At 40.1% G+C, this 24,871-nt stretch overlaps 1 protein-coding gene across 1 annotated transcript in view; it reads left to right on the top strand.

Moving 5' to 3' along the window:
- The window catches only part of fasn (fatty acid synthase), an 80,622-nt gene that overhangs the window by 24,372 nt on the left and 31,379 nt on the right, over nt 1-24,871 (top strand). The window contains exons 3-17 of the mRNA XM_038735140.1: nt 4,843-4,995; nt 5,483-5,656; nt 7,784-7,984; nt 8,792-8,914; nt 9,537-9,652; nt 9,826-9,960; nt 11,614-12,076; nt 13,309-13,496; nt 17,192-17,381; nt 19,084-19,178; nt 19,746-19,880; nt 20,302-20,505; nt 24,119-24,234; nt 24,360-24,535; nt 24,679-24,870. Coding sequence (XP_038591068.1) covers nt 4,843-4,995; nt 5,483-5,656; nt 7,784-7,984; nt 8,792-8,914; nt 9,537-9,652; nt 9,826-9,960; nt 11,614-12,076; nt 13,309-13,496; nt 17,192-17,381; nt 19,084-19,178; nt 19,746-19,880; nt 20,302-20,505; nt 24,119-24,234; nt 24,360-24,535; nt 24,679-24,870 — 2,661 coding nt within the window. The remainder of the gene's footprint in view (nt 1-4,842; nt 4,996-5,482; nt 5,657-7,783; nt 7,985-8,791; nt 8,915-9,536; nt 9,653-9,825; nt 9,961-11,613; nt 12,077-13,308; nt 13,497-17,191; nt 17,382-19,083; nt 19,179-19,745; nt 19,881-20,301; nt 20,506-24,118; nt 24,235-24,359; nt 24,536-24,678; nt 24,871) is intronic.

The raw sequence follows: 24,871 nt of genomic DNA, 5'->3' as shown, positions 1-24,871 counted from the left end.
GCTCGGGCCCTAATAAATGCTCAATAAATAAATAAGCATCCAATTAAATACACAAAAAAATAAAGTAAATAAATAAATGTAGGTATTAATTAAATTATACAAGGAGACATAAATGTATATATTTTAATTAGTGCCTTTACTTATTCACCTTTGTTATAATTACCTTATTTATTTATTCTCCGTTATAATCTTCAACTTTATTTATTACTAATTTTTTAATGTATTTATTTACGTGTGTGTTTTAATATTTTTGTCTGTTTTATTCTTCCTTTGTATTTATTTACCTTATTTATTTTCTTTTTCTTTTATTTCTTCCTGTCCTTTTTAAATTTCTGTATGCATTTCTGCCTCATTATGCAAATGAGGAGGTGCTGTGTCTCAAGGGGTCATCTTCTCTGCTATTGGTGGACCAGTCAGACAGGAGAGCTCTAGGCCTACTCTGCCTGCAGACATCAACGATCTTGCCCCTCACACAGTCAGATGGCTTCCTTCAGTGCATTGAGGTGTTTAACAACTCTGAAGACACTACCAGCCATGTCTTCCTTCTCTTTTCACGTAGACGCTCCGACAGACAGTGCTTTCAGTTTGCTGCATGCATGGACACAGAACTGAGGTATAGGGAGAAGCACACGGTCAGCTGGCTGCAGCTAAATCTGGAGTGCACTCGTATTCAATTCTGTATGGTAAATTCAGTTTTAACGGAGCAGAGCGAGCTGACAGGCAGAGTTAGAGACTTTTTCTGTCCGTTTCTCTCTTTACAAAGACGCATGTTGCAGTCAGTCTTCTCTGAGATGCGAGCATGACATACAACACAATTTATCAAATTACACAACGGATATACAGTATGAAAATAAGATTGATTGGATTATACTCACAGGAAGTATAAAACCTGTTACATGCGTAACACAGTAATGTCAGAAATTACTTTACTTACTAGATTTAAGTACTGCAGTTGTACATTTGAAATACCTTCCTACCTTTCTGATAGGAAGCCTTCTTGAGGTGGTATAAAACATTTCTTCTTACATTCTGATTTGAGTTGTGGACAACTATGACCACATGAATTAAAAAAACATTTCACTGCCCAAGTCAGCTATAACACAAGTCTTGTTCATCAGACTACATGCTATACAGTATTTGTGGACAGATGTTGTCCCAGGATTTATTATGTATTTCTTCTTCTTCGTTGCATGATTTAGAATAATAAGGTGAGAAATGGGTCTGTTCTGAGTTCATCCTGCAGTGCAGCAGCTAATAAAGTCCATTTAATCCCAATAACGCTTTTCTTTTAGGCAGGCTGGAGCAGAAAACAACTCACCTTTCTCAAGTTGTACAGTAATGTCACATGTGTATGAAGGTGGATCAAACAAGCTAATCTTAAATGTCAAAGTAGAGAGGAGCCTAGTAGGCCTATTTATTTTCATTCATTACACAATATGAATAAGCTATGCAGACAGTTGTAGAGAAAGAACATCTTTTTCTTCAGTTCTCTACTTGTTATAGTTACACAGTATTAGGGGTGTGGGCTGTATTAAAAGTATCCACTGTTCTCCAATGCTCTAACACACAGTAACGATGAAATGTGTGCTGTTCTCACATTCTTCCTCTGTATGTACACATAAACAACAAGGCAGGGAAATATAAAAGGAATTTATTTTATTGTTTGGGTACATTATTGTTCGGTGTACATGCTCACATCTGCACCAAACTTTACGTGCTTGATAACTGTCCCACCCTGCAGACATCTACACACCAATACCGATTTATATTCATAGCGGTGAGTGCTATGTAGCTCCACATAGGGGACACAGGAAGTGACATATAGTAGACATAGACATATAACACCTTCATGCGGCGTCGGAACCGCGTTGCAAATTCACAGCCGCACTGGCAGAGCTCGAGAATATGCAACTCGGCTGGCTCACACGCGGACGCGCTACGAGTGCCCAACGCTGCTTGCAGCTTTAATATTTAATCATATTTTCCTGTGTGTATATCTGTGGGTATATGCTCCTGTATAGCCTAGCCATTTAGGCAACATCTACGTATTTATTTAATTTATTACAGCCAATAAATGCAGAAAGTTAAGTTGGTCAGAATATAGCAAATATAATAAATATCATGAAATAATTTAGTTTAGGCTGTGCCTTGTATGGAAGATTTTATTGGACTTTTAATATTTGTAACTCACAGAAAACAATCCACAAATGTGTACTATGATGCGCAAATATTTCACTATCCACAAATATATATTTTTTTCATACAGTGATAATCAATCAGTATAGAGTCCAGTGGTCCAGCAGAAGCAGAAGTTGTCTCCCAATCCTGGGTACTGCATTTGATATTCTTACAACTCATGAGAGGCAATGTTGCTACTGCCACCTGCTGGTGTAGCTAATAAACTGCTCTCACATTTACAGATCTCCGTTTACAGATCTCTGTGGTACAGAGTGGACAAAATTCCACAAATGCGTAAAAAGGAAGTCACAAACATAACGTGACCTGCAAATTGACAGGAAATGATCTGCAAATGTGCTAAATCTGTTTTGTGTGCAAAAATAGATCCACAAATGCGTAAATAACACTCTGTATGTGAAATTAAACCACGTGTGTACAGAGTAAATTGTACATATTTGCAAATTATACTGTATTTTTGTGGATATGATTTTACACAACACTAATGTAAAAATACATGTTTTGGGTAGTGATATATTTATGTATATTTGTCTTTTACAGATCTCTGCAGTACACATTGGACAAAATTCCACAAATGTGTAAAAAGGAAATTACAAATGTAATATGACCCACAAATTGACTGAATGTAATCTGCAGTATGTGCAAAACTGTGTGTGTAGAAGTCGCTCTGTATTTTTGTGGATATGATTTTACACATCACAAATGTAAAAATATATATTTGTAGATAGTGAAATATTTGTGCGTTATAGTATTACAAATATTAAAGTCCAATAAAATCTTTCATAGCCTTGGTGCCTAGACCTGTCAACAAATGTCTGACTTGACATGGAGAGCTCTCTATCTCGCTCACTCAACAATGGTTGAAAATGGTAGAAAATGTTTTTTCTATTAAGATATTTATTTTGTTGAGGAAAAGGGACTGAAGAAAGTTTTGATTAATTTTACTAATGCATATTTGTTGAAAAAAGATTTTGTCATAATAGTTTTGAATGTCTACCTCAGATTTGTTAAGTGAGCCACTGTTTGGCATCAAATGACCAAAACCACAATTAACCATCTGGTTTCTTCAACCTTCACTCAGGAGCAAAAAAATCAGCCTTTAAACTTGAAAGAAAAAATTATTTGACATTAATGCTGATAATTATCGATATCAAATGAACAGCACCTACTTTTTCCACATCAAGCACTGATTATAGGTGGTGGCAGAAACAATACAGGAGGTGTCATGTAATCTCATGCTCTAAATGTAGTTTTAAGGGAATAATTCAGTTATAAATGGTCCTCTGCTGCCACCCTCAGGATTCAAGTCAATCAGGGCATGCTGACCAACTAATGAAACACAGCTTATGAGTACAGGCGCAGCCCTCTATGCTAGGCAATTGCTAATGGGTTCATCCCTTGCTCATGCAGCACTGAAGACTTTTACTACCCCCACTTTACGTGGGACGCCACCTCAGGGCTAACAGAGTGTGTCATGGCAAAACCCAGATAGATCCCGCAGATACTTTACACACATTTGTAAAAAACATGCATGTCATGGCAGTTTGAGTTTCCAATAATTACTGAAACTCTTATTTTTCTCTGATGGAATGACTTGAGCAAATACTGTCATAAAATTGTGTCTCTTTTATGAATTTATTATGGGTCTTCTGAAAATGTGACTAAAACTACTGGGTCAGAAATATACATACAGCAATTTTAATATTTGGTTAAATATTTTGGCCATTTTCAACTCAGTTAGACTCATTTGGTTGCACAAGCTTATGGTTGAATATTTGACCACTACTCTTGATAGATTTGGTGCAGTTCAGCAAAATTTGTTTACTTTTTGAAACCGACTTGCTTCACAAGTCCACATGTTATTTTTGATGTTTAAGTCAAAACCTCAATTCTAGCCTGGTTTAGCCATTCTTTTGCCATTTTTGAGGTGTGTTTCAGGGTCATTGTCCCGTTGATACCATAGACTGTATAAAACAGTGGACGTAGTGTCCATGATGTCACCCGTTGGTTTCTGAAGAGCCATTTTGAAGCTTCCTTCTTGCACGGCAGCCTTTCAGCCCATGGTGACGTAACAGTGGATGCTGGCTCCAGCTTCTTATTCATGGCAGACCTGCTTTTTGGTGGTTCTTGGTTGACTAGTGACCATTCTGACTGTCAGCAACAGTTGATAGCTTGAACAACTGTGCATATACTTTCTACTTACAGTTAGAACAATTGTTTGCACAGTGGATCTTAGGAACAGTAGCTGCTTTAAATGTCTCCAAGTGACTTTCACTTTGGTTTTTTAGATCTATGCTAATCTCCTTAGACTTTCTCATTGTAGCGTTTGTGGTTGAGTCTTATGAGTGTATCAAATGAGCCCTGTTTAAATGGGGTCAGAAGTCAGAGCATTAATAGTTTTCATCCATGAGTGGAAGTAGAAATAATACTTGCAAGTGATTTGTTTTGTTACTGTGAAATCTTGAGTCATAATTTGAGCTGAACTTCATAAGTTACTTTCTAATTCATCACCATCAAACCTGCCAGCTCCAAATCTCAGGAACTTGTGTTTAAATAATTTTGTGATGTTTTGTTGTATGTGATAGAAACTCTGTACTTGTTTGAGGAATTCTTTCGAAAATTACTTTTCTCCATGCTCTTTTCTAGGTCTGTACGGTCTTCCAAAGAGGAATGGTAAACTGAAGGACATCAGCCACTTCGATGCAGCCTTCTTTGGAGTCCACCCCAAACAGGCCAACACCATGGACCCTCAGCTCCGTCTCATGCTAGAGATTGCCTACGAGGCAATTGTAGATGGAGGTGAGGAATTGGGGTAAAAAGCTTCTGTACTGCAGATCAGTAGAGGACAGGATAAGTGAAAGTTAGTAAAACTGGTAGTAAAACTGGTGAGAAAGGAATACAGTAAATGTTTAGTGGAAAGTGACAGCTGTGGGAAGGTACTGAACCCAAAATTACTCTTGATCACTGTGTGAATGTGTGTGAAAGGACTGAATGTGACATCGTGTAAAGTGCTTTGAGTGGTCAGAAGACTAGAAAGGAAGTACTAAGCGGATGAATACCCTGTTATTGACTGGACCACAGCAAAGCGGGGACCAGTCCTAGTATAAATGAAAAGATCTTTCCGTGACTTATTGAATGAGTGATGAAATTACACAATTGGTCATTCGAGTGTTTTTTTGGCAGTGTCCGTCGCTATTTAAAAATTAACCGGCAAGTACAGTCTGTTTACCATTTAGTAGTTGAGTTAGAGTAAATGGTTTAAAAACGATGAACTCTTGTCATGCAGGAGTGAACCCGGCCACAATGCGCGGCAGTAAGACGGGCGTCTACATTGGGGTGAGTGGCTCAGAGGCTGGCGAGGCGTTCAGCAGAGACCCAGAGGAGCTGCTGGGCTACAGCATGACCGGCTGCCAGCGCGCTATGTTGGCCAACAGACTCTCCTACTTTTTTGACTTCAGGGGTACGCACACACATTCTTTGGCTAGTTTGATGCCGGTCTGATAACGCCCTGGCATTGACAGCATAAAGACACACACAAGCAGACTAAGAACGGGATGTAACCACTTGGTGCAGCTTTATATTGATTGAAGAATACATCATAAAATGTTCTTATTTCTGATTCTGTGTGTGGCCTTATGGAAAACACTGCAGTTGTCACTGGATGATCAGCCAAAGGATGGTAAAAGAGAATGCTCAGGTGAACTGTAAATAATATCACAGAGTACGGTCTAGAGCTGCTCTATGATATAACTGTTGTTGTCATTAGGTGCTATATAAATAAAATTTAACTGAATTGAACTGCCTTCTGCATCAGTGTACATCTGCATACAGAGATCCAGCTCCGAATCACTGTATTGAATACTACAAAATGTTCCTTGATTTCTTGGCTTAAGATGATCATTCATTCTCCTTTTCCATATCATCACCATATTTAGTACAGAACATATTTGGATGAGACAGTTTTTTACATGCCATATTGTTGTCCTGTAATTTATTTCCAACGACTTATAGTCATGGCCTTTTTTTGAGTAATAACTCAACACATTGGGCGTCATTCACAAACAGTGCATACGCACAAATCCGTGCTTAAACTTTGAGTTTGAATGTTTTACACGCAAATCTGTGATTCATGAATATATATACCTGTTGTCTTAGAATGGAGTATATGAGAATGTCCGTAGTAACATTTTTGTTTTTTCTTGGCTTGGCTGTGCTTCTCTCTTACAACAACTTCACTACCTTCTCCATGATAGACCTCTTGGCAAATGTGTTTTCTTATATAGAGAAATCGGGGTGGATGTATGCTAATTTGCAAATAGTGGACTTGGCCTGTCTATTTAGAATGACTCGGATTCACTGACAAATGCATGATGGTGAGAACCAAATCGGCCTGTGTCACATGTCATAATGATACAGCATACAGAGGCGAGGTGGAGTGGCTGACACACTGGTGTCCAGAAAACAATCTGTCTCAGTGTCTATATAAGACGAAGGATATGAAAATGTACTTAGGATGTCCTGCGCTACTAGTCACCTTGATGACTGAAGACTTAGCTTGTCATGCAACTGCACCTCCCTGACCAAGAAGGCCCAACAGTGTCTCCACTGCTTCTGCTGTCTGCAGAGAGCCAGTCTCCCCCCAACCCATCCTTTCCACCTTCTACATGTGAACAATCAAGAGTGTCCTGACCAGCTGCATCACTGTCTGGTATGGGAACTGCAACAACTCAGACCACAAGTCCCTACAGGGGATAGTGAAGTCAGCCAAATCCATTAGTGGGACCTCTCTCCTCTCCTTCCACGGCATTTACACTAAACGCTGCACAAACAGGACCTCCAGGATCATAAGACCCCCTCCCATACCTCCCAATGACGCTTCACCCGAATATATTCTTATCCTGTATACATAAATATCCTCAGAGACCCCCAAACTATTGCACTATTTACACCTCAGATTTATTCTATATTCATTATATTTTTAGACTGTTATTTATATTCATACTTTGTCTATTTTTTAACAGTCTTTAAAAGGTTTTGTCCTACGAATTTCACTACATGTTTCTATCTTTTTGTATATCTTGTTTTTACTCTTGCACTTTGTGTTGCTTCACTCCCACTGAATCTTACACCATTTACTGCACTGTACTGTACACAGATCTCTTATCACACACACATAGACGTACAGTAACTGACAGATCCTGCATTTGACCTTTTTATGGTACTAAAGGAACAGTCTCAATGGCCATAACTTACTGGTAATGAGGCTTTTGTACATTTTTGTACTTGATCATTCTGCACAGCCAACAGAATTACACTAAAATGATTGCTGACACCAGTATGGTTGTCTATCACATTTTCAAGCAGACCTGGATGTAGCTGCAAATTGAAATATTTGCTGCTGTTAAATCATTTAGAAGATTTTTCAACCATAACAGAGGCATGCACTACCTGAGTGCTTTCTAGTGAGTCTAACTTTTGAACCATTTCACCTTTTGAATGCTCTTAAGTAGTCCTTCTGTATCCCTGGGTATCGTTTTCTGCAGATGTTTCTAATGCTAATCCATCCTACTTCCCTCTCCTCCTCCAGGCCCTAGTACCGCCATCGACACAGCCTGCTCCTCCAGCTTGCTGGCTTTAGAAAATGCCTTCCACGCTATTCGCCAGGGCCAGTGTGATGCAGCTGTGGTGGGGGGAGTCAACCTCCTGCTCAAGCCAAACACCTCTGTGCAGTTCATGAAACTGGGCATGCTCAGTCCTGAGGGGACCTGCAAGTCCTTTGATTCATCAGGTAAAAGAAAGTTTCTTTTGTTGCATCTTGCGCTCCCTTGTTTTCTGTTTACTCCACCATCTCTCGTTATCTAGTAAAGAAAAAGGTTTCAGGCAGGATTTTGTTTTGTAATCTGTGGCAAGTGAATCTGTGGTAAGTAATGTTTAGTATAGTTAAGTTATATGTATTAGGTAGGTACATTCATTGTCACAATATTGTGTGTGTGTGTGTATTATATAATTATATATTACTTAAAGTAGGGGACCTTGAGTGGTTCGCTGATTTTTATAATGAAAATTAAAAATTTTTATTAAACATGTTATTTACATATAAAACTGTCAAAGAATAATTTGCTTGTTTTGTTTTTGCACTACAAGGAAAATGGAGTGACATATTGTACAGACCTCTTATCAAACATCAGTATATTTATTGTCAGCAGCAGTGTTTGTCATCTGCACACCTGTCATCTTAAAGCTTGTTTCTCATCACTATTGGCTTACAGTCTTGACATATTAGTGTGAATATGGGGCGGCTGTGGCTCAGGAGGTAGAGCGGGTTGGCTGTTAATCGGAAGGTCGGCGGTTCAATCCCTGGCTCCCCCTGGTTGCGTGTCAAAGTGTCCTTGGGCAAGATACTGAACCCCAAATTGTAGTATGTATGAGTGAGTGTGAATGTTAGTTTCCGTTTGAGCACTTGAATGTGTGTGACTGGTGAATGCAGATGTAGTGTAAAAGCGCTTTTGAGTGGTCGAAAAGACTAGAAAGGCGCTATACAAGTATGGAGCATTTACATTTACATATTAAAGTGTGTATTCTGTAATATTGCCAGGAAATGGATATTGCCGTTCTGAGGCAGCAGTGGTAGTGCTTCTGACCAAGCGGTCGGTGGCTAAAAGAGTCTACGCCACAGTGGTCAACGCTGGCAACAACACAGATGGATACAAAGAGCAGGGTGAGGAAGCACACTTTTATCTCATGCCTTATTCCTTTGTGACATTCTGGTTTAAATGCTAAATTATGTAATGCTTAAATTAAAATGAATCGGATTATTTTCTCAGTTAAACAGTGAATTTTATGGTCTATAAAAAGTCTGAAAATTGTGAAAAATGCCCATTGGTTGGTGTGGTCCTTACTGTTCAATACCACTGCAGCAACACACTGTTAAGCCGTGGCTTGTCAGCTATAGTGCAAGTTTGTTTACTTTGCCTGTTGTTCCCCTGGCGACGCACAACAACACACCCCTTCAGCTTCTGTCAATCAAACACAGATGGCAACACACAACCTGTTGTTACAACCTGTTCGGACGCCTGACTGCTCATGGTTCTTGGATATCACTGCATTGTAAAAAAAACCCTAGTTTTGTACTAAAAGTTGAAAGAAACTCAAATAGCATCTTTTTCATTATAGTAAGGTCTATAAATGAGTAACATCTCAAACAACAGTCTAATTTCAGATTTGAGCAGAAATATCAAATTATGAAGGTCTGTGATGTGAATGTGTGAGTACAGTAGTTACCCAGCAGTTGTGGTATCGTCTGCCGTACTCTTCCTCATGTTCTTTTCTTGGTCCCTCAGGTGTAACGTTTCCTTCAGGTGAGATGCAGCAGAGGCTGGTTCGTTCTCTCTACCAGGAGGCTAATATAGCTCCTGAGCAGGTGGAGTACATCGAAGCCCACGGCACCGGAACAAAGGTCAGTGCACACGACCATCTCGTTTCTTAATCACACTTTTAGCTTGTTTTTAATGCTGGTCTTGTTGAAGACAGAAAACAGTCATAAAATCTAAAAATGAAAAAGTCACCTACACACATCTGATGTCACTCACCAGGAGTGCCTTAGCTCTGTCACATCTCTGTGCAATGCAGGTTGGCGACCCACAGGAAGTGAATGGCATTGTTGGTGTGTTCTGTCAATCAAAGCGAGAACCTCTCCTTATTGGTTCCACCAAGTCTAACATGGGCCATCCAGAACCGGCCTCTGGTCTGGCTGCTCTGGCAAAGGTGAGGATGACATCACTCCTGATATTGGTTGCTCTGAATGATCAAAACGAAGGTGTTTCTACCGACAAGAGACCTGCTGTTATGGCCTCTTCCTGGCTGCAGCCTATGGCATTTCCAATCTCTGCAAGAACTCTTCTTCATTCTTCATGTTTTTGTCTTGATAAGAACAATTGTCTACACACACTTTCTAACTTAATGGACTTTTTCGAGCAGCCTGATAATAAAGAATTGCAGTAATCCAGCCTAGAAGTAACAAATGCATGGACTAGTTTTTCTGCATCATTTTTAGACTGGATGTTCCTGATTTTCGCAATATTACGTAGGTGAAAAAAGGAGGTCCTTGAAATTTGCTTAATGTGAGACTTAAACGACATGTCCTGATCAAAGATAACTCCAAGATTCCTCACAGTGTTGCTGGAGGCCAGGGCGATGCCATCAAGGGAAACTATATCTTTAGATAATGCGTCACGGAGGTGCTTAGGCCCCAGAACAATAACTTCTGTTTTATCTGAGTTTAACATTAGGAAATTACAGGTCATCCAGGTTTTAACATCCTGAAGGCACATTTGAAGTTTAGCTAACTGATGAGTTTCATCTGGTTTGATCGATAGATATAACTGAGTATCATCTGCATAACAATGAAAGCTTATGGAATATTTCCTGATAATATTGCCTAAAGGAAGCATATATAAAGAGAAGAGGATTGGACCGAGGACAGATCCTTGAGGAACTCCATGACTAACTTTGGTATGCATGGAGGACTCATCGTTAACATGTACAAACTGAAATTGATCTGATAAATAGGACTTAAACCAGCTTAGAGCGGTTCCTTTAATGCCAATGAAATGTTCCAGTCTCTGCAATAGGATCTGATGGTCAATGGTATCAAATGCAGCACTAAGATCTAATAAAACCAGTACAGAGACAAGTCCTTTGTCTGATGCAATAAGGAGGTCGTTAGTAATTTTCACCAGTGCTGTCTCTGTGCTATGATGAGCTCTAAATCCTGACTGAAAATCCTCAAATAAACTATTGCTCTGTAAAAAGTCACACAGCTGTTTAGCAACTGCTTTCTCCAGGATCTTAGAGAGAAATGGAAGGTTAGATATAGGTCTATAGTTGGCTAAAACATCCGGATCAAGTTTGGGCTTTTTCAGAAGAGGTTTAATTACAGCTACTTTAAAGTACTGTGGTACATAGCCTGTTGATAAAGATAGATTGATCATATCTAGTATAGAAGTGCTGACTAAGGGTAAAAAAATGAATAACTCTCTCCTGGAAGACAGTCATGGTGTTAACACAAAACATGACAGAAGTAGTTGTGTGAGGAATGAAAAAGAGTTTTGCTTGCATGCTGTATGTAAAGTGTTTTGTTAGATATTTATATAATCATTCATGCAGGTTGGCATTAATGATAAAATTAAGAGCAGAGTTAGGTGGGCTGATATTGTGGTTCTGCGAGGGATTTTTGCTTTGCACTGTAGGGGAAAATATTTTTGTAGGCTGATTAGACAAGAAGAGCCTGCAAAACAATGTAAAATCTTCTCATTCACAATGTTGCATACAGTTTATTAAACGGATTCCTAATAACTAATCTGCTCTTTATTTTGTAATAGTTTTTATTTTATTGGTGGTTTTTCATTGCACACACAGGTGTTGCTTTCTTTGGAGCAAGGTGTATGGGCTCCCAACCTGCACTTCAACAGTCCTAACCCTGACATTCCCGCCCTCACTGATGGTCGAGTTGTTGTTGTTGACCGGCCTATACCCATTCGAGGCGGCATCGTAGGCATCAACTCCTTTGGATTTGGAGGTTCAAACGTTCATGTGATCCTTCGTCCAGCTGAGAAACCAGCTGACGAGACTGCACCGCCCAGGACGTTTCCCAGGGTGCTACAGGCCTGTGGCCGTACAGAGGCTGCCGTGAACACCATACTCCAAAAAGGCAAGGAACATGCTGCGGATGATAGCTTCCTGTCTTTGCTGAATCAAGTGTCAGGAGTTCCTACTGCCAGCATGCCCTATCGAGGCTACGCACTGATTGGCACTGAGAGTGACATCATGGAGGTGCAGCAGGTGCAGGCCGCTACCAGGCCTCTTTGGTACATTTTTTCAGGTGAGTCATCAAAGAAATACACAGGTACATATAATACAACAGATTTCAGTTTGCTATTTATTATCTATAAAGCAAGATGTCTACGTTTTTTCTTTTAGTAACACAAATTAAATTTAATTTGCTTCCATTGTATTGGGGGAAGCAGAAACCTCAGACGCATCTCAAATCCTAGTTAAACAACGTCAAAATTATCCGCCACCAGTGATAAGTGAGGATTTGGGTGAACCAACCCATTAAATATTTTTGTAGAACTGTCATTTTATGTTAACTTATCAATATTGGATTTTTAAAATTTTCAATCTTAAAAATCTTTAACATTAACACTCAAATGGTATCAATGCTTAAACACCACTACAGATATTACCCACTCAAATAATATGTATTAAAGAGGTGGTATTCTGCTTTTAGGCTTTTTCCCTCTCTTTTATTGAGTTTTATACCTTTTTTGTGCATGTAACAGGTTTGCAAAGTGAAAAAGTCCAAAGTCCAGCCCAAAGGGAGTTTCCATCTCCCACAGAAAACTCTGCTCTGAACTGCCTTTACTTCCGCTTTCTTGTGATGGAACAAGAAAATACGTGTCACAATGCTCGCCGAGCAACTAGTCTGACACACCCTCAAAAACACTGGTGGAAAAACACTGAGCTGCAGCACATACCTCTCCTCTTCCTTCCAAACACTATGTTCAGTGAACATAAAGTTGTTACTGTGATGTAGAGACAGAGCTCAGTTAAATCTTTATGAACGAAAGACACTTTTGCTACAGATTAATAACTCACCACTCTGAAACTCTTGCTCCAGTTCAAATTACCAAGCTGGTCGGCAACATGTAGCCTACAGCTGAATCGAAGCTGTTTACCTTGTTTTTGGCTGACCCGCCTTTCTCTGCTTCTGATTGGCTAGTAAAACTACTAGCCAATCAGAAACTGCGCATGTGCAACTCCCTACAAAGATCATGAAGAGACAAGATGTATCACTCCATAGCTAAAACAGAGCCTTCAACACAGGGTGAAAAGAGGAGCTGCAGCAATGTGCAGTGTGACAAAAATATGGTGTTTTTTTTTTTTGAAAATTAAACCATGTAAACCTGTTTTGGTACAACCTCTAAATGGGATTTTGAACCTGAAAATGAGCATAATACCACCTCTTTAATGTTGGAATGGGACTAGATCGCCTCATGGTCTTTTAAGTAACAGATGTATTGCTGGATTAATGACTGTTAAATGTATTAACAGGTATGGGAACACAATGGGCAGGTATGGGCCGCAGTCTTATGCAACTGCCAGACTTTAGAGAGTCCATCTTGCGGTCCGATGCAGCTCTGAAGGACACCGGGCTGGTTGTGTCTCGCCTACTCATGGAGGCTGACGATGCCACTTTTGAAGACACTGTTCATGCTTTTGTTGGACTGGCCGCCATACAGGTAGAGTGGAGGTATCATTGTTCACGTAAAGTGCTGCTGTAAATATTTTTACTTGTGTATATTGGTTATTTTATGTTGTTTTCCAAAGTTACAGATTTAGAACTTAAAAACCTCCACCTGTACATCTGTGCTTTGATATGTGATATAGCTTAGCTTAAGGAGTTTATCCTGATATAATGCATTTGACACAACAACCATATATCTTGAATTCACTTGTGTTTTGTCATGTTCTATGTCATGAAGTCGATGAATCTTCTCTGTCTTTCAACCAGAGGAACCAGGATCTAAATTTAGTTCAGTAGCCATAGTTCCAAGATCCCAAAAGTTCTTGACTTTAGCCGCATTTACCCTGGACCTTTAGTAACCAGCTGACATGTTACTCTGACGTACGGCATACAAAGAGACAGACAGGCATCATTATTTAGAAACCACTATCCATGAGCAAAATGCATATCTGAACACAGATTTGCCGGTATAATGAAGAGACACACGATTCTAGTTCATTACAAATTTAATAACAAACTGGATAAAGCCATCAAGTTGTTAAAAGAACTCCAGCACAGAGAAAGAAACACAAACATAAGATTTATTACCTGTTGTAATCAGCTGGTCCGTTTGTTTTGTAGAGGAGGAGACCTACTTCAGCTCTGTGTAAAACCTCCTGACTGATGAAAACTTAAAACAATAACTCCGGACCCAGTATTTAGCTTAACTCCGTCAGCTGTTAGCTGTACACACACTGCAGGACTACCTCCACACTGGCTGTATTTTCTGAGCTATAACTCTATTGCCAATGTACGATGTCAATCCGACGTGTTAGAGTTGTTTGTGATATCTGGGTGTTGATTGTGATTAAGTTGTTTGACGGTGGAAAAGAGTAGTAGTAACAAAACATTCAAAATGCAAGACCTGCAAGTAGCCTCTAATGGACCATTCAGAAATGTACTACAAGGCATTTTTGGATGATTTGGATGATTGATTCTTTAATAGCCTTTGATCAGGAGGTTCATAGATTCTACATGAAAGGTTTTGTGAAGATCGGACTCTCCTCCTAGGAGGTATCTCAAAAAAATACATTATGCATATTTCATGATTTTGTGGGGAAAAAAATATTTGCAGTAATGGGTGTGGCCTGAATACTGAGATGCAGCTCAATTCAAGGAACACCGATAAGGTGTTTGCCGTGATTTAGCACCACCTACTGGTTAACGTGTCATTTTTTGTGTCTGAGGTGGGTGCAGCTAAATATAAGCTCTGTGAATTTCACTTACAGAATGATTTTTACTTACTTTACTGCAGTATGAATTTTACTTACCAAAGAATAATAAAAATCTGAGCGATTTCAATAAGTTTTATGCTGCTTTGTATGAGGCCCCCAACCCGTAACAATGAGAACGAGAACAAAAACAATAGGACTCCAGCAGCTTTGCTGCTCGCAAGTGTTCCCTAAATTGAGTTGCATCTTGTGATATATTTTTTTTTCCTTAAAATGTGTGAAACCTACTTTTTCAGACTCCTCCTAGGCTAAGAATCAGATCTGCACGAAACTTTGCACATGGAATCTGTGGACTCTCATGATTAAAAGTGACGTCATATCTTCACGTCGGTCTTTCTCATCACCACAAAATTTGGACCAGTTGTGTCCCATGCCACACTGAGGCTCTGTGCAAAGTTTGGCACCAGTTGGCCTCTAGATTACATATTATGTGCAATAAACATTTTAGTTGATCTGCTCTAATAAATTTAAATCTGTATCCAACTCAATTCAATTTTAGTGCCAAATCACAACAACAGTTATCTCATAGAGCTTTTCATATAGAGCAGGTCTAGAGCATACTCCTTGATATTATTGACAGAAACTCAACAAATCCCACCAGGAGCAAGCACTAGGCGACACAGGCACGGAAAAACTTCCTTTTAAAAACTTCCTTCCTGAGAGGCAGAAACCTCAAGCAGAGCCATGGCTCGGGGTTGGTGGCCATCTGCTTCAACCAGTTTGGGGTTGAGAGTGAGAGAGCAAGAGAGATAGGGCTGAGAGGTAGTGGGAGCAACCAACACAATATCTACACAGATAGATATTGACTTGTTGGGGCCTCATTTATAAAACTGCACAGAATCCTCACCAAAAGTGTACGTGCGGCCAAAAGCCAAAAATGGCGTACGCCAAAAATATTCAGACTTGAAAAACCGCGCGTACGCCCACTTGTAAGCAAGTTCCCTTTATAAATCACAATGTTGGGGCGGCTTGCGGCTCAGGAGATAAAGCGGGTTGGCCGTTAATCTAAAGGTAAGCGGTTCAATCCCTGGCTCCCCCTGGTTGCGTGTCGAAGTGTCCTTGGGCAAGATACTGAACCCCGAATTGCCCCTGGCGCCAGTGTATGAATGTGTGTGAATGGTGAATGCAGATGTAGTGTAAAAGCGCTTTGAGTGGTCGAAAAGACTAGAAAGGTGCTATACAAATATGGAGCATTGCATCAACTTGAAATGTGGCGCATGTGAGGGAGCTCCATGTCCGCCCCTTCAAACGGCCATGGTTGCCTGTAAATGGTGAGTGAAACGCCCCTCATTAATATTAATACGGACTGACTGCAGGAAGAAAAGGAGGCAAATTCTGACAGAGAAGCTACAAAATGAAATTTAACTCCATTTGACTGTTACGTTCCTTTTGGTGAAGCTGAAGCATGTTGTTTGGTGAGTAAAAAACGCACTTTCATGCAGCTTTTGCACCGGAGTAATTGGGGCAACAGAGCTCGACTCCTTTATAACCGATCTGTAGGAAGGGGCATCCTGTTGCTGGCGAACAGCGTTTGGCTCAATGAGGCATGTTAGGCTATATGAAGCCATTCACTAGTATTTGCTCGACTGACGCATTGAAAACGGTATCAATTTAAATGTAATATGTCCTCCTGTTCACCTTATTTATGAGAATAAATTGATTAAATTAATATGATTCCTTATTAAACTGTACAACATATTTGAGGTGTTCTTGTGCAGAAACAGATATCTGTTTGTGTTTATCTGGTTATTTTTCATGTGTGCTGCAAATGATCTTAAATTATGTTACTTTTGTGCACTTAAGCGAAAATCAATCGAACAGTGTTTGTTTATTCAGAATGGCTTTAAGCCTATAATGCTCAGAGGTAATATTTCAAATTATTTTACATAATAGTAGGCCTATTCATTAACTCCTTCTGCCATGTGAGTTGCTGTTTCTCATTTCTCCAGTTTATGTGCGTACGCATGGTTCAGAGTTTACTTACAGGACCGCACATTCTCCCAACAAGTTTGTTTTTTTTATAGATCACAACCCTTGCTTGGGAAGTGGCATACACACATTTCCAGCACTGTCTTGTACGTACGCACTGTTTATAAATGAGGCACCTGCTCGCTGCTTGTAAAATATCCACTGTGTCCGTGACTTGCAAGGCAATAGGCTACCAATTTGTGTGAGTGACAGTGAGTGAACACATGCACATAACAGAAGTAGTTCGCATCCGTGCGGTCCACAGCTGTCCATGTGTGCGTCTGCTCGAGGCTTAAAAGATGACCCCACCCCCGCCCCATGTCATCATCCATCTCGATGTTTCATTGTAGACATTGCTTAACCCTAGCTTGTATTATATAATGTTATGTAAAAAGATTAAACACAAATCTTGGAAGTAAGCCCATGTGTGCTGTGGCGCATCTCTTTACAGATAGCTCAGATCGACCTACTCACTAAGCTGGGTCTGCAGCCTGATGGCATCGTAGGACACTCCGTAGGAGAGCTGGCTTGTGGCTACGCTGATGGCTCCCTCACTCACAGTGAGGCCATCCTGGCTGCCTACTGGAGAGGCCGCTGCATCAAGGAGGCCAACCTTCCCCCAGGAGGCATGGCTGCAGTCGGTAAGAGAGAGAGCATTCTTTACCTTATTTCAGCAGCTGGTTTTATGAATAAAGCACACTGTCTAGAGAGAAGGAAATAATTGTGGAATGTGCTTGTTTGGAATGAAAACCTTCAGATTTCAGAAGTATGTCAACTGTATGTCTGTAATTCAGATGATTTCTTCTGAAATGCTACGGACGATTTGGATGAACTTAAATCCAGTAGTTAGGGTAAATTCAACGTGTGAAGTTCTTAATGGCCTGGGAAGGTGGGTTCAATATTTTAAAATTTCTCTGAACACCAGGGTTTTAAGCAACAGAAAGACAATTTCTAGCATTTACTGTTTAGTTTCATCACTGACATTAACCACTAAAAATGAAGGTCATTTCAGCCTGGCTGGCTTTATTAATCAGGCTATTTTTCTTTTTCTGTAAGTCGGGTTTTACGAAGAAGATAGAAGAAGAAGAAGAAGAAGAAGAAGATATATTTTAATAATCCCACAAGGGGAAACTCAATGTTTTCTCTCTGTTGTTAATTTTAGTATTTTACACAGGTCTGAAATACACACACATGCACAAACAGGACCTATAGCAACACATGGAGAGATGTCAGAGTGAGGGGGCTGCCACGTGGTGCGGCGTCCCGAGCACATGGGGGTTCAGGGGCTTGCTCAAGGCCGTCTTTGGCAGTGCCCAGGAGGTGAACTAGCACCTCTCCAGCTACCAGTCCACACATATCTGTGGTCCGAGCTGGACTTGGACTTGAATGCCCTAAAAAGGGAAGGGGAAGGGGATATTTGTTCTCTGCATTTAACCTATCCTTTTTAAGAGCAGTGGGCTGCCATCTTGCAGCTCTGGGTTCAGGGCCTTGCTCAGGTGGCAACCCACTGGTTTCCAAGCCAAGTCTTAACAGACTGAGCTGCTTTTACTTTTACTGTTTAACAAGTACTTAGGGTTTCATTAAAAAATATTGAATCTGTTTATTTTGATTGAAAATCAGACCATAGGGAGTGTGATGCATAATCAGCAGCTCATTTTAAATTTTCTCCTCTTCACTTTCCTCATTTACTGTAAACTGCGATGATAAATGTCTGCTTACAACTTAAACAATTCTTAGATTGAAACCGAAAATCTGATTCAAAATCTACTTTAATAGACAGACTCATTTTATCATTATAATCAAGGTATTTTTCTGTGAAAGACTATAAAAACCAAAAATAAATCACGAGCCTTATCCTTAGAGAAGTAGTGCGACTTTTTAAAAACTTAAAAACTTTCATTCTATCATTTATTGAGAAGACTCACTGGCCTCAATTTTGTGTGGCTTCAGACTTGTAACTAATCAAGATGTGCTTTACTGAGTTGCAGAAAGTCTTGTACATGCCTGGACACAAAGTTTTGCATCAATCCCACTGTCCTCTATACATAAGCGATCATTCTGTCACCAAGACTCTGTAGACACTGCATATGTTTGTCTATAGGTTTATTAGTTTAGGTTGAAACCACAATGCAATGAGTTACATTTGATAGTTATAATGCAAAGCAATGATGATGCCTTTTGGTTTATCTTATTGTCTTGCTAATTTGAGGATGACTGTTAACTGTTTGTGTACCAGACACTGACAGACAACAGTGGTTATATTTATATTATTTTTGTTTGGTTTTTGTTGTTTTTTATTTTTTGCACATTTTTTTTCCTTTGTGCTTGCTTTCTGTGTTCCAGGGTTGACCTGGGAAGAATGTCTTGCTCAGTGTCCTCAAGGAGTGGTCCCAGCTTGCCACAATGCTGAGGACACCGTCACCATCTCCGGTCCGCAGGTCCGTCTTTTATAGCCCCACTAACACACTGAGAACCTGAATTTTACACAGTCTGATAACTTAACTTTCTTTAAGTCTGGGAAGTTTTAATTTCCATTTTCTCACATTGTGTTGATTTTGTAAATGTTTTTTTGTTGCAGGATTAGTTACCTTGTATCCTAGAAATTGCAAAGTTAGGTAAACCTTTGTTTGTAATTTAAATATTGCTTTAAATATTACAAGTGCTTTATACTACAGGTTGGAAAACTACTGTGGAAAATGATGCACACAGCTAATCAAACTGGTCAACAAACTTACACGACCTTCACTTTTAGCGTGACATCGTAACTTTTTCTGACAAACAGGAGGAGAAGAAGGAACCAGTAGTAGTTGTTAACTAGCATAACATAACAACACAAAATGTGCCTCGATGCTTTAAACAAAGTAAAACCAATGTAAGGTAGTACAGGTACAACATATTCTCTAGTATCTAATGTAATCAAGGTTACATTGGCTTTTACTCATCTTGTTTTTTTACAAGGTGCAGGGGGATGTATCTTGACAGATGTGGTGTGTTTGTGTCATCAGGAAGCGATTAGTAAATATGTTTCCAAGCTGAAAGAGCAGGGAGTGTTTGCAAAGGAGGTGCGCAGCGCTGGAGTCGCTTTCCATTCCTATTACATGGCCTCCATCGCCCCAACCCTCCTGGCTGCTCTGAAGAAGGTAATATCTGTGCTGTGTTTCAGCATTATGCAACAGTGAAGCTCTGACTGCTGCTGTTACAGTGACAGCTACAGGGAAGACATTCCCACTTGTCTTTAGTGTAGTAATATATTACATTTTTGGTATGTTGTCATGCATTTAATTAGCTTGTTTATTAATTAAATGTTTTCATGAGAACTGTTTTATATCCTGCAAATTCAGCATAATGAAAGTTTTGGCTGCTATATATCTAGAAATGTTGTCTTTCTTCTCTGCACTCTGTTGCTGTCCTACAGTACCAGGCTACTAGGCACGTCAGATTATTAACACCATTATTCTAACTGTAGGAACCAAGTTGTCTAGTCCAGATCAGTTATGTTTCATGCTTTTTGGCATATAATTGATTACTAATAAATAATATAAAATGTCATCTTTTGTGTAGGTGATCAAGATGCCGCGGCAGCGTTCAGCCCGTTGGGTGAGCACCAGCATTCCTCAGTCTGAATGGGACTCTCCTCTGGCTCTGTACAGCTCAGCTGACTACCATGTCAACAACCTGGTGAGCCCTGTGCTGTTCCAGGAAGGCCTCAGTCTGGTGCCTGAAAACGCTGTGGTGGTAGAGATAGCACCTCATGCTCTACTGCAGGTATGCTCAGCATGTTGTTGATGGACTGCAACACTCTTGAAAAGAAGCTGTTTGAGCACTTTTTGCACACACAAACAGTGTATCACCAGTTTAGCAAACATCATTATTTGAGAACTTGACCAGCTTCTAATGGAGTTATCCATTGGTTCTTCTTTTTACACTCCACTTCTTGAATTGGTAAGAGGAATGTAGGGTTGGGTATTGTTTAAAATTTTAAGATGCCAGTAGCAAAACCATTATCCTTAAAGTGATACCGATACCAATAGAGTACTTCATTTGATACCTTGCATAAAATGCCACCTGTTGAGGCCATAGTAGTTGATTGGTATTATTATTTTTATTGTTGTAATTACTTTTTTCAAATTACTACCCTAAAACTTTGATTAATAGCCCGGGGTTTTATTTACTAAAATCACTGAATTGACCCTGCCTTTATTTGGGACAGGCCTTTAATTCCTCTTGCTCAAAACTGAAATAGGCTACTATGAAACAGTTCATTTATTTAACACAGTATATTACTTGTATAAAAATTATCTAATAATATCAAATATACGTCATTCATTTGATCTAGCTCCAACAGACAACAACAGGGTGCAGGATGAGAGAAGTTAGCAGACAGAGCGATGGACTTCACATGACAGGATTCACAACTTGCTGTTTTGATTCTTTTGATCGATGGACCCTTACAGACTAAAGGAATATAAATAATCAAGGAACAAACCCATTCGGACTTAAGGAGCGGCCTTGACTTAACAAGCACTCCAAATGTAATGCGAGTTGGCCCTTTTTTTTGTGTTGTTGTTTTACCATGCAGGTTACACCTGTAAATCTGAAAGAATTAGACTGTGGGGCTCGTTGTTTCCGTTAAATGAACTGAACGATTTTATCTCGAGAATCTAACCAATCTACAGTGCCTTGCGAAAGTATTCAGCCCCCTTGAACTTTTCGACCTTTTGCCACATTTCAGGCTTTAAACATAAAGATATAAAACTGTAATTTTTTGTGAAGAATCAACAACAAGTGGGACACAATTATGAAGTGGAACGAAATTTATTGGATATTTCAAACCTTTTTAACAAATAAAAAACTGAAAAATTGGGCGTGCAAAATTATTCAGCCCCTTTACTTTCAGTGCAGCAAACTCTCTCCAGAAGTTCAGTGAGGATCTCTGAATGATCCAATGTTGACCTAAATGACTAATGATGATAAATAGAATCCACCTGTGTGAAATCAAGTGTCCGTATAAATGCAACTGCTCTGTGATAGTCTCAGAGGTCCGTTTAAAGCGCAGAGAACATCATGAAGAACAAGGAACACACTAGGCAGGTCCGAGATACTGTTGTGGAGAAGTTTAAAGCCGGATTTGGATACAAAAAGATTTCCCAAGCTTTAAACATCCCAAGGAGCACTGTGCAAGCGATAATATTGAAATGGAAGGAGTATCAGACCACTGCAAATCAGCTCATACAAGGAGAAGACTGATCAGAGATGCAGCCAAGAGGCCCATGATCACTCTGGATGAACTGCAGAGATCTACAGCTGAGGTGGGAGACTCTGTCCATAGGACAACAATCAGTCGTATACTGCACAAATCTGGCCTTTATGGAAGAGTGGCAAGAAGAAAGCCATTCCTTAAAGATATCCATAAAAAGTCTTGTTTTAAGTTTGCCACAAGCCACCTGGGAGACACACCAAACATGTGGAAGAAGGTGCTCTGGTCAGATGAAAACAAAATCGAACTTTTTGGCAACAATGCAAAATGTTATGTTTGGCGTAAAGGCAACACAGCTCATCACCCTGAACACACCATCCCCACTGTCAAACATGGTGGTGGCAGCATCATGGTCTAGGCCTGCTTTTCTTCAGCAGGGACAGGGAAGATGGTTAAAATTGATGGGAAGATGGATGGAGCCAAATATAGGACCATTCTGGAAGAAAACCTGATGGAGTCTGCAAAAGACCTGAGACTGGGACGGAGATTTGTCTTCCAACAAGACAATGATCCAAAACATAAAGCTAAATCTACACTGGAATGGTTCACAAATAAACATATCCAGGTGTTAGAATGGCCAAGTCAAAGTCCAGACCTGAATCCAATCGAGAATCTGTGGAAAGAACTGAAAACTCCTGTTTACAAACTCTCTCCATCCAACCTCACTGAGCTCGAGCTGTTTTGCAAGGAGGAATGGGCAAAAATTTCAGTCTCTCGATGTGCAAAACTGATAGAGACGTACCCCAAGCGACTTAAAGCTGTAATTGCAGCAAAAGGTGGCGCTACAAAGTATTAACTTAAGGGGGCTGAATAATTTTGCACGCCCAATTTTTCAGTTTTTTATTTGTTAAAAAGGTTTGAAATATCCAATAAATTTTGTTCCACTTCATAATTGTGTCCCACTTGTTGTTGATTCTTCACAAAAAATTACAGTTTTATATCTTTGTTTGAAGCCTGAAATGTGGCAAAAGGTCAAAGTTCAAGGGGGCCGAATACTTTCGCAAGGCACTGTATGTGTAGCATGTCCATGATGACATAGGCTACATTTAAACAACAGACAAATTATTTCAAATGCTTGTGTGCACGTTTAGCACAGTCAGTACTGTGTGAGACTCCCGTTGGGAAGGTTGTAAGATTGATTCCAAATAATTGTGGCTATTTTTTTTCTCTCTTGTTAAACAAATTGATTATAAGGACACTTTTTACACATGCTCACAATAAAGGATTGTGTCTCCAAAAAAATAAACCGCGAGGACGTTTTCTTTGCAGAAATGCTTTGTCGAGTTTATTGAGAGCTTTTTCTTTGAAGAGTTCTGAAGGACATTTGAAAGACTGCTTGATACACCGCTGAAAAAACTGTCTAAAACTAGTAAATGTGTGATTGGATTCCCCTGAATTTCCTCAGGGAAATGAAAATAAGCGTCCATACGTTTATGAATGCGGATCCAACGCTGGGACACACACACTCTACAGCACAGAGGAAGTGATTGTGTGAGTAACTGTTGATCTATTTCAGCACCAGCCGCTATCAATTTATTTATTTTTTATTTTTCTGCTATCAAAGCAATCTGGCTGTGGGCCAGATATTATTGCTGGTGACCATTTCTGGCCTGCGGGCCACCTATTGCCGTCCACTAGACTTTTTCCGATACAGTCTATGCTGCACGCACATATGGAAAAACGAGACGTGCCCTTCCCTTTCTTTTGGTGTGTTGCTTGCATGTTTGGCTACAAGCAATATCATACATTTAGCGCGATCTGGTTATAAAAGGTATGGAATGAAGGTACTGGTTTGACTGGAGACGTTCTGATACTACCCGATACTGTGCTGTTTCGGTCGATGCCTTAAAGTTATTGAGTAGCGATACCCATCCCTAGAGGAGGGTGAACTGTGTGTCGTGCGTGCCTGCGATAGTATCCATTAGGAAAGGCAAATAAAATATAGTATTTCATACTGTAGAAACATTTTCTCATTCAATTTGCATTAAACTGAGCCTAGTCCGACCACATCGTTTTACACTTCCTGTATTAGCACTGCATCTTGTGTTGTGCAGATTGCATCACCAAGAACACGAAATTTATCTTCTCATCCATTGCTCAACTTGTCTGTTTTGTGCACAGGCCATCCTGAAGCGTAGCCTGAAGCACACGTGTTCCATCCTCCCCTTGATGAAGAGAGGCCACACCAACAACCTTGAGTTCTTCCTCTCAAACATAGGCAAAATCTACATGAACGGGTCAGTAAATGCCTCTCTGTCTGCATTTACTGACTTTAGTGCATTAGGGCTTCTCTACTTTTAGCAGTCTTGGAAGCGGTTTCATATAGTTTTATTTTGCAATTATTTTTAATGCACCTCTTTAGGGTCAACGTACATGGGAACGGCCTCTGCCCAGTGGTGCAGTACCCTGTCCCAGTTGGTACCCCTCTGATTGCCCCCTTGGTGCAGTGGGACCATGCCCAGACCTGGGATGTCCCCAAGGTAGAGGATTTTTCCTCTGGCTCTGGAGGAACCAGTTCTGCCACAGTTTATAAGATTGGTAAGAAATATACATCTGAATGAATGAATGAATAAACACAGTTCTGCATCTGCTCTTTTGGCTCATGTTAAGAAAACAGTACTCTCTTATTTCATTTGACACTTGGTGTACCTGGTGTCCAACTCTTCTTTGACAAACAACAGACATAAACCCAGAGTCTACAGACTACTACCTGACTGGACACTGCATTGATGGTCGTGTCCTGTATCCGGCGACGGGTTACCTGGTGCTAGCCTGGCGTACCTTGCTAAGAAGTCTGGGGGTTGTCATGGAAATCACCCCTGTAACCTTTGAGGACGTCACTATTCACAGGGCCACGATCCTGCCAAAGACCGG

Source organism: Micropterus salmoides, unplaced genomic scaffold (genome assembly GCF_014851395.1).
Source record: "Micropterus salmoides isolate LMB-PRFRI ecotype aquatic unplaced genomic scaffold, ASM1485139v1 Ms_hic_scaffold_21, whole genome shotgun sequence".
Taxonomy (NCBI): domain Eukaryota; kingdom Metazoa; phylum Chordata; class Actinopteri; order Centrarchiformes; family Centrarchidae; genus Micropterus; species Micropterus salmoides.
The sequence above is the reverse complement of the archived record's forward strand: the minus strand, read 5'-3'. Positions and strand labels throughout refer to the sequence as shown.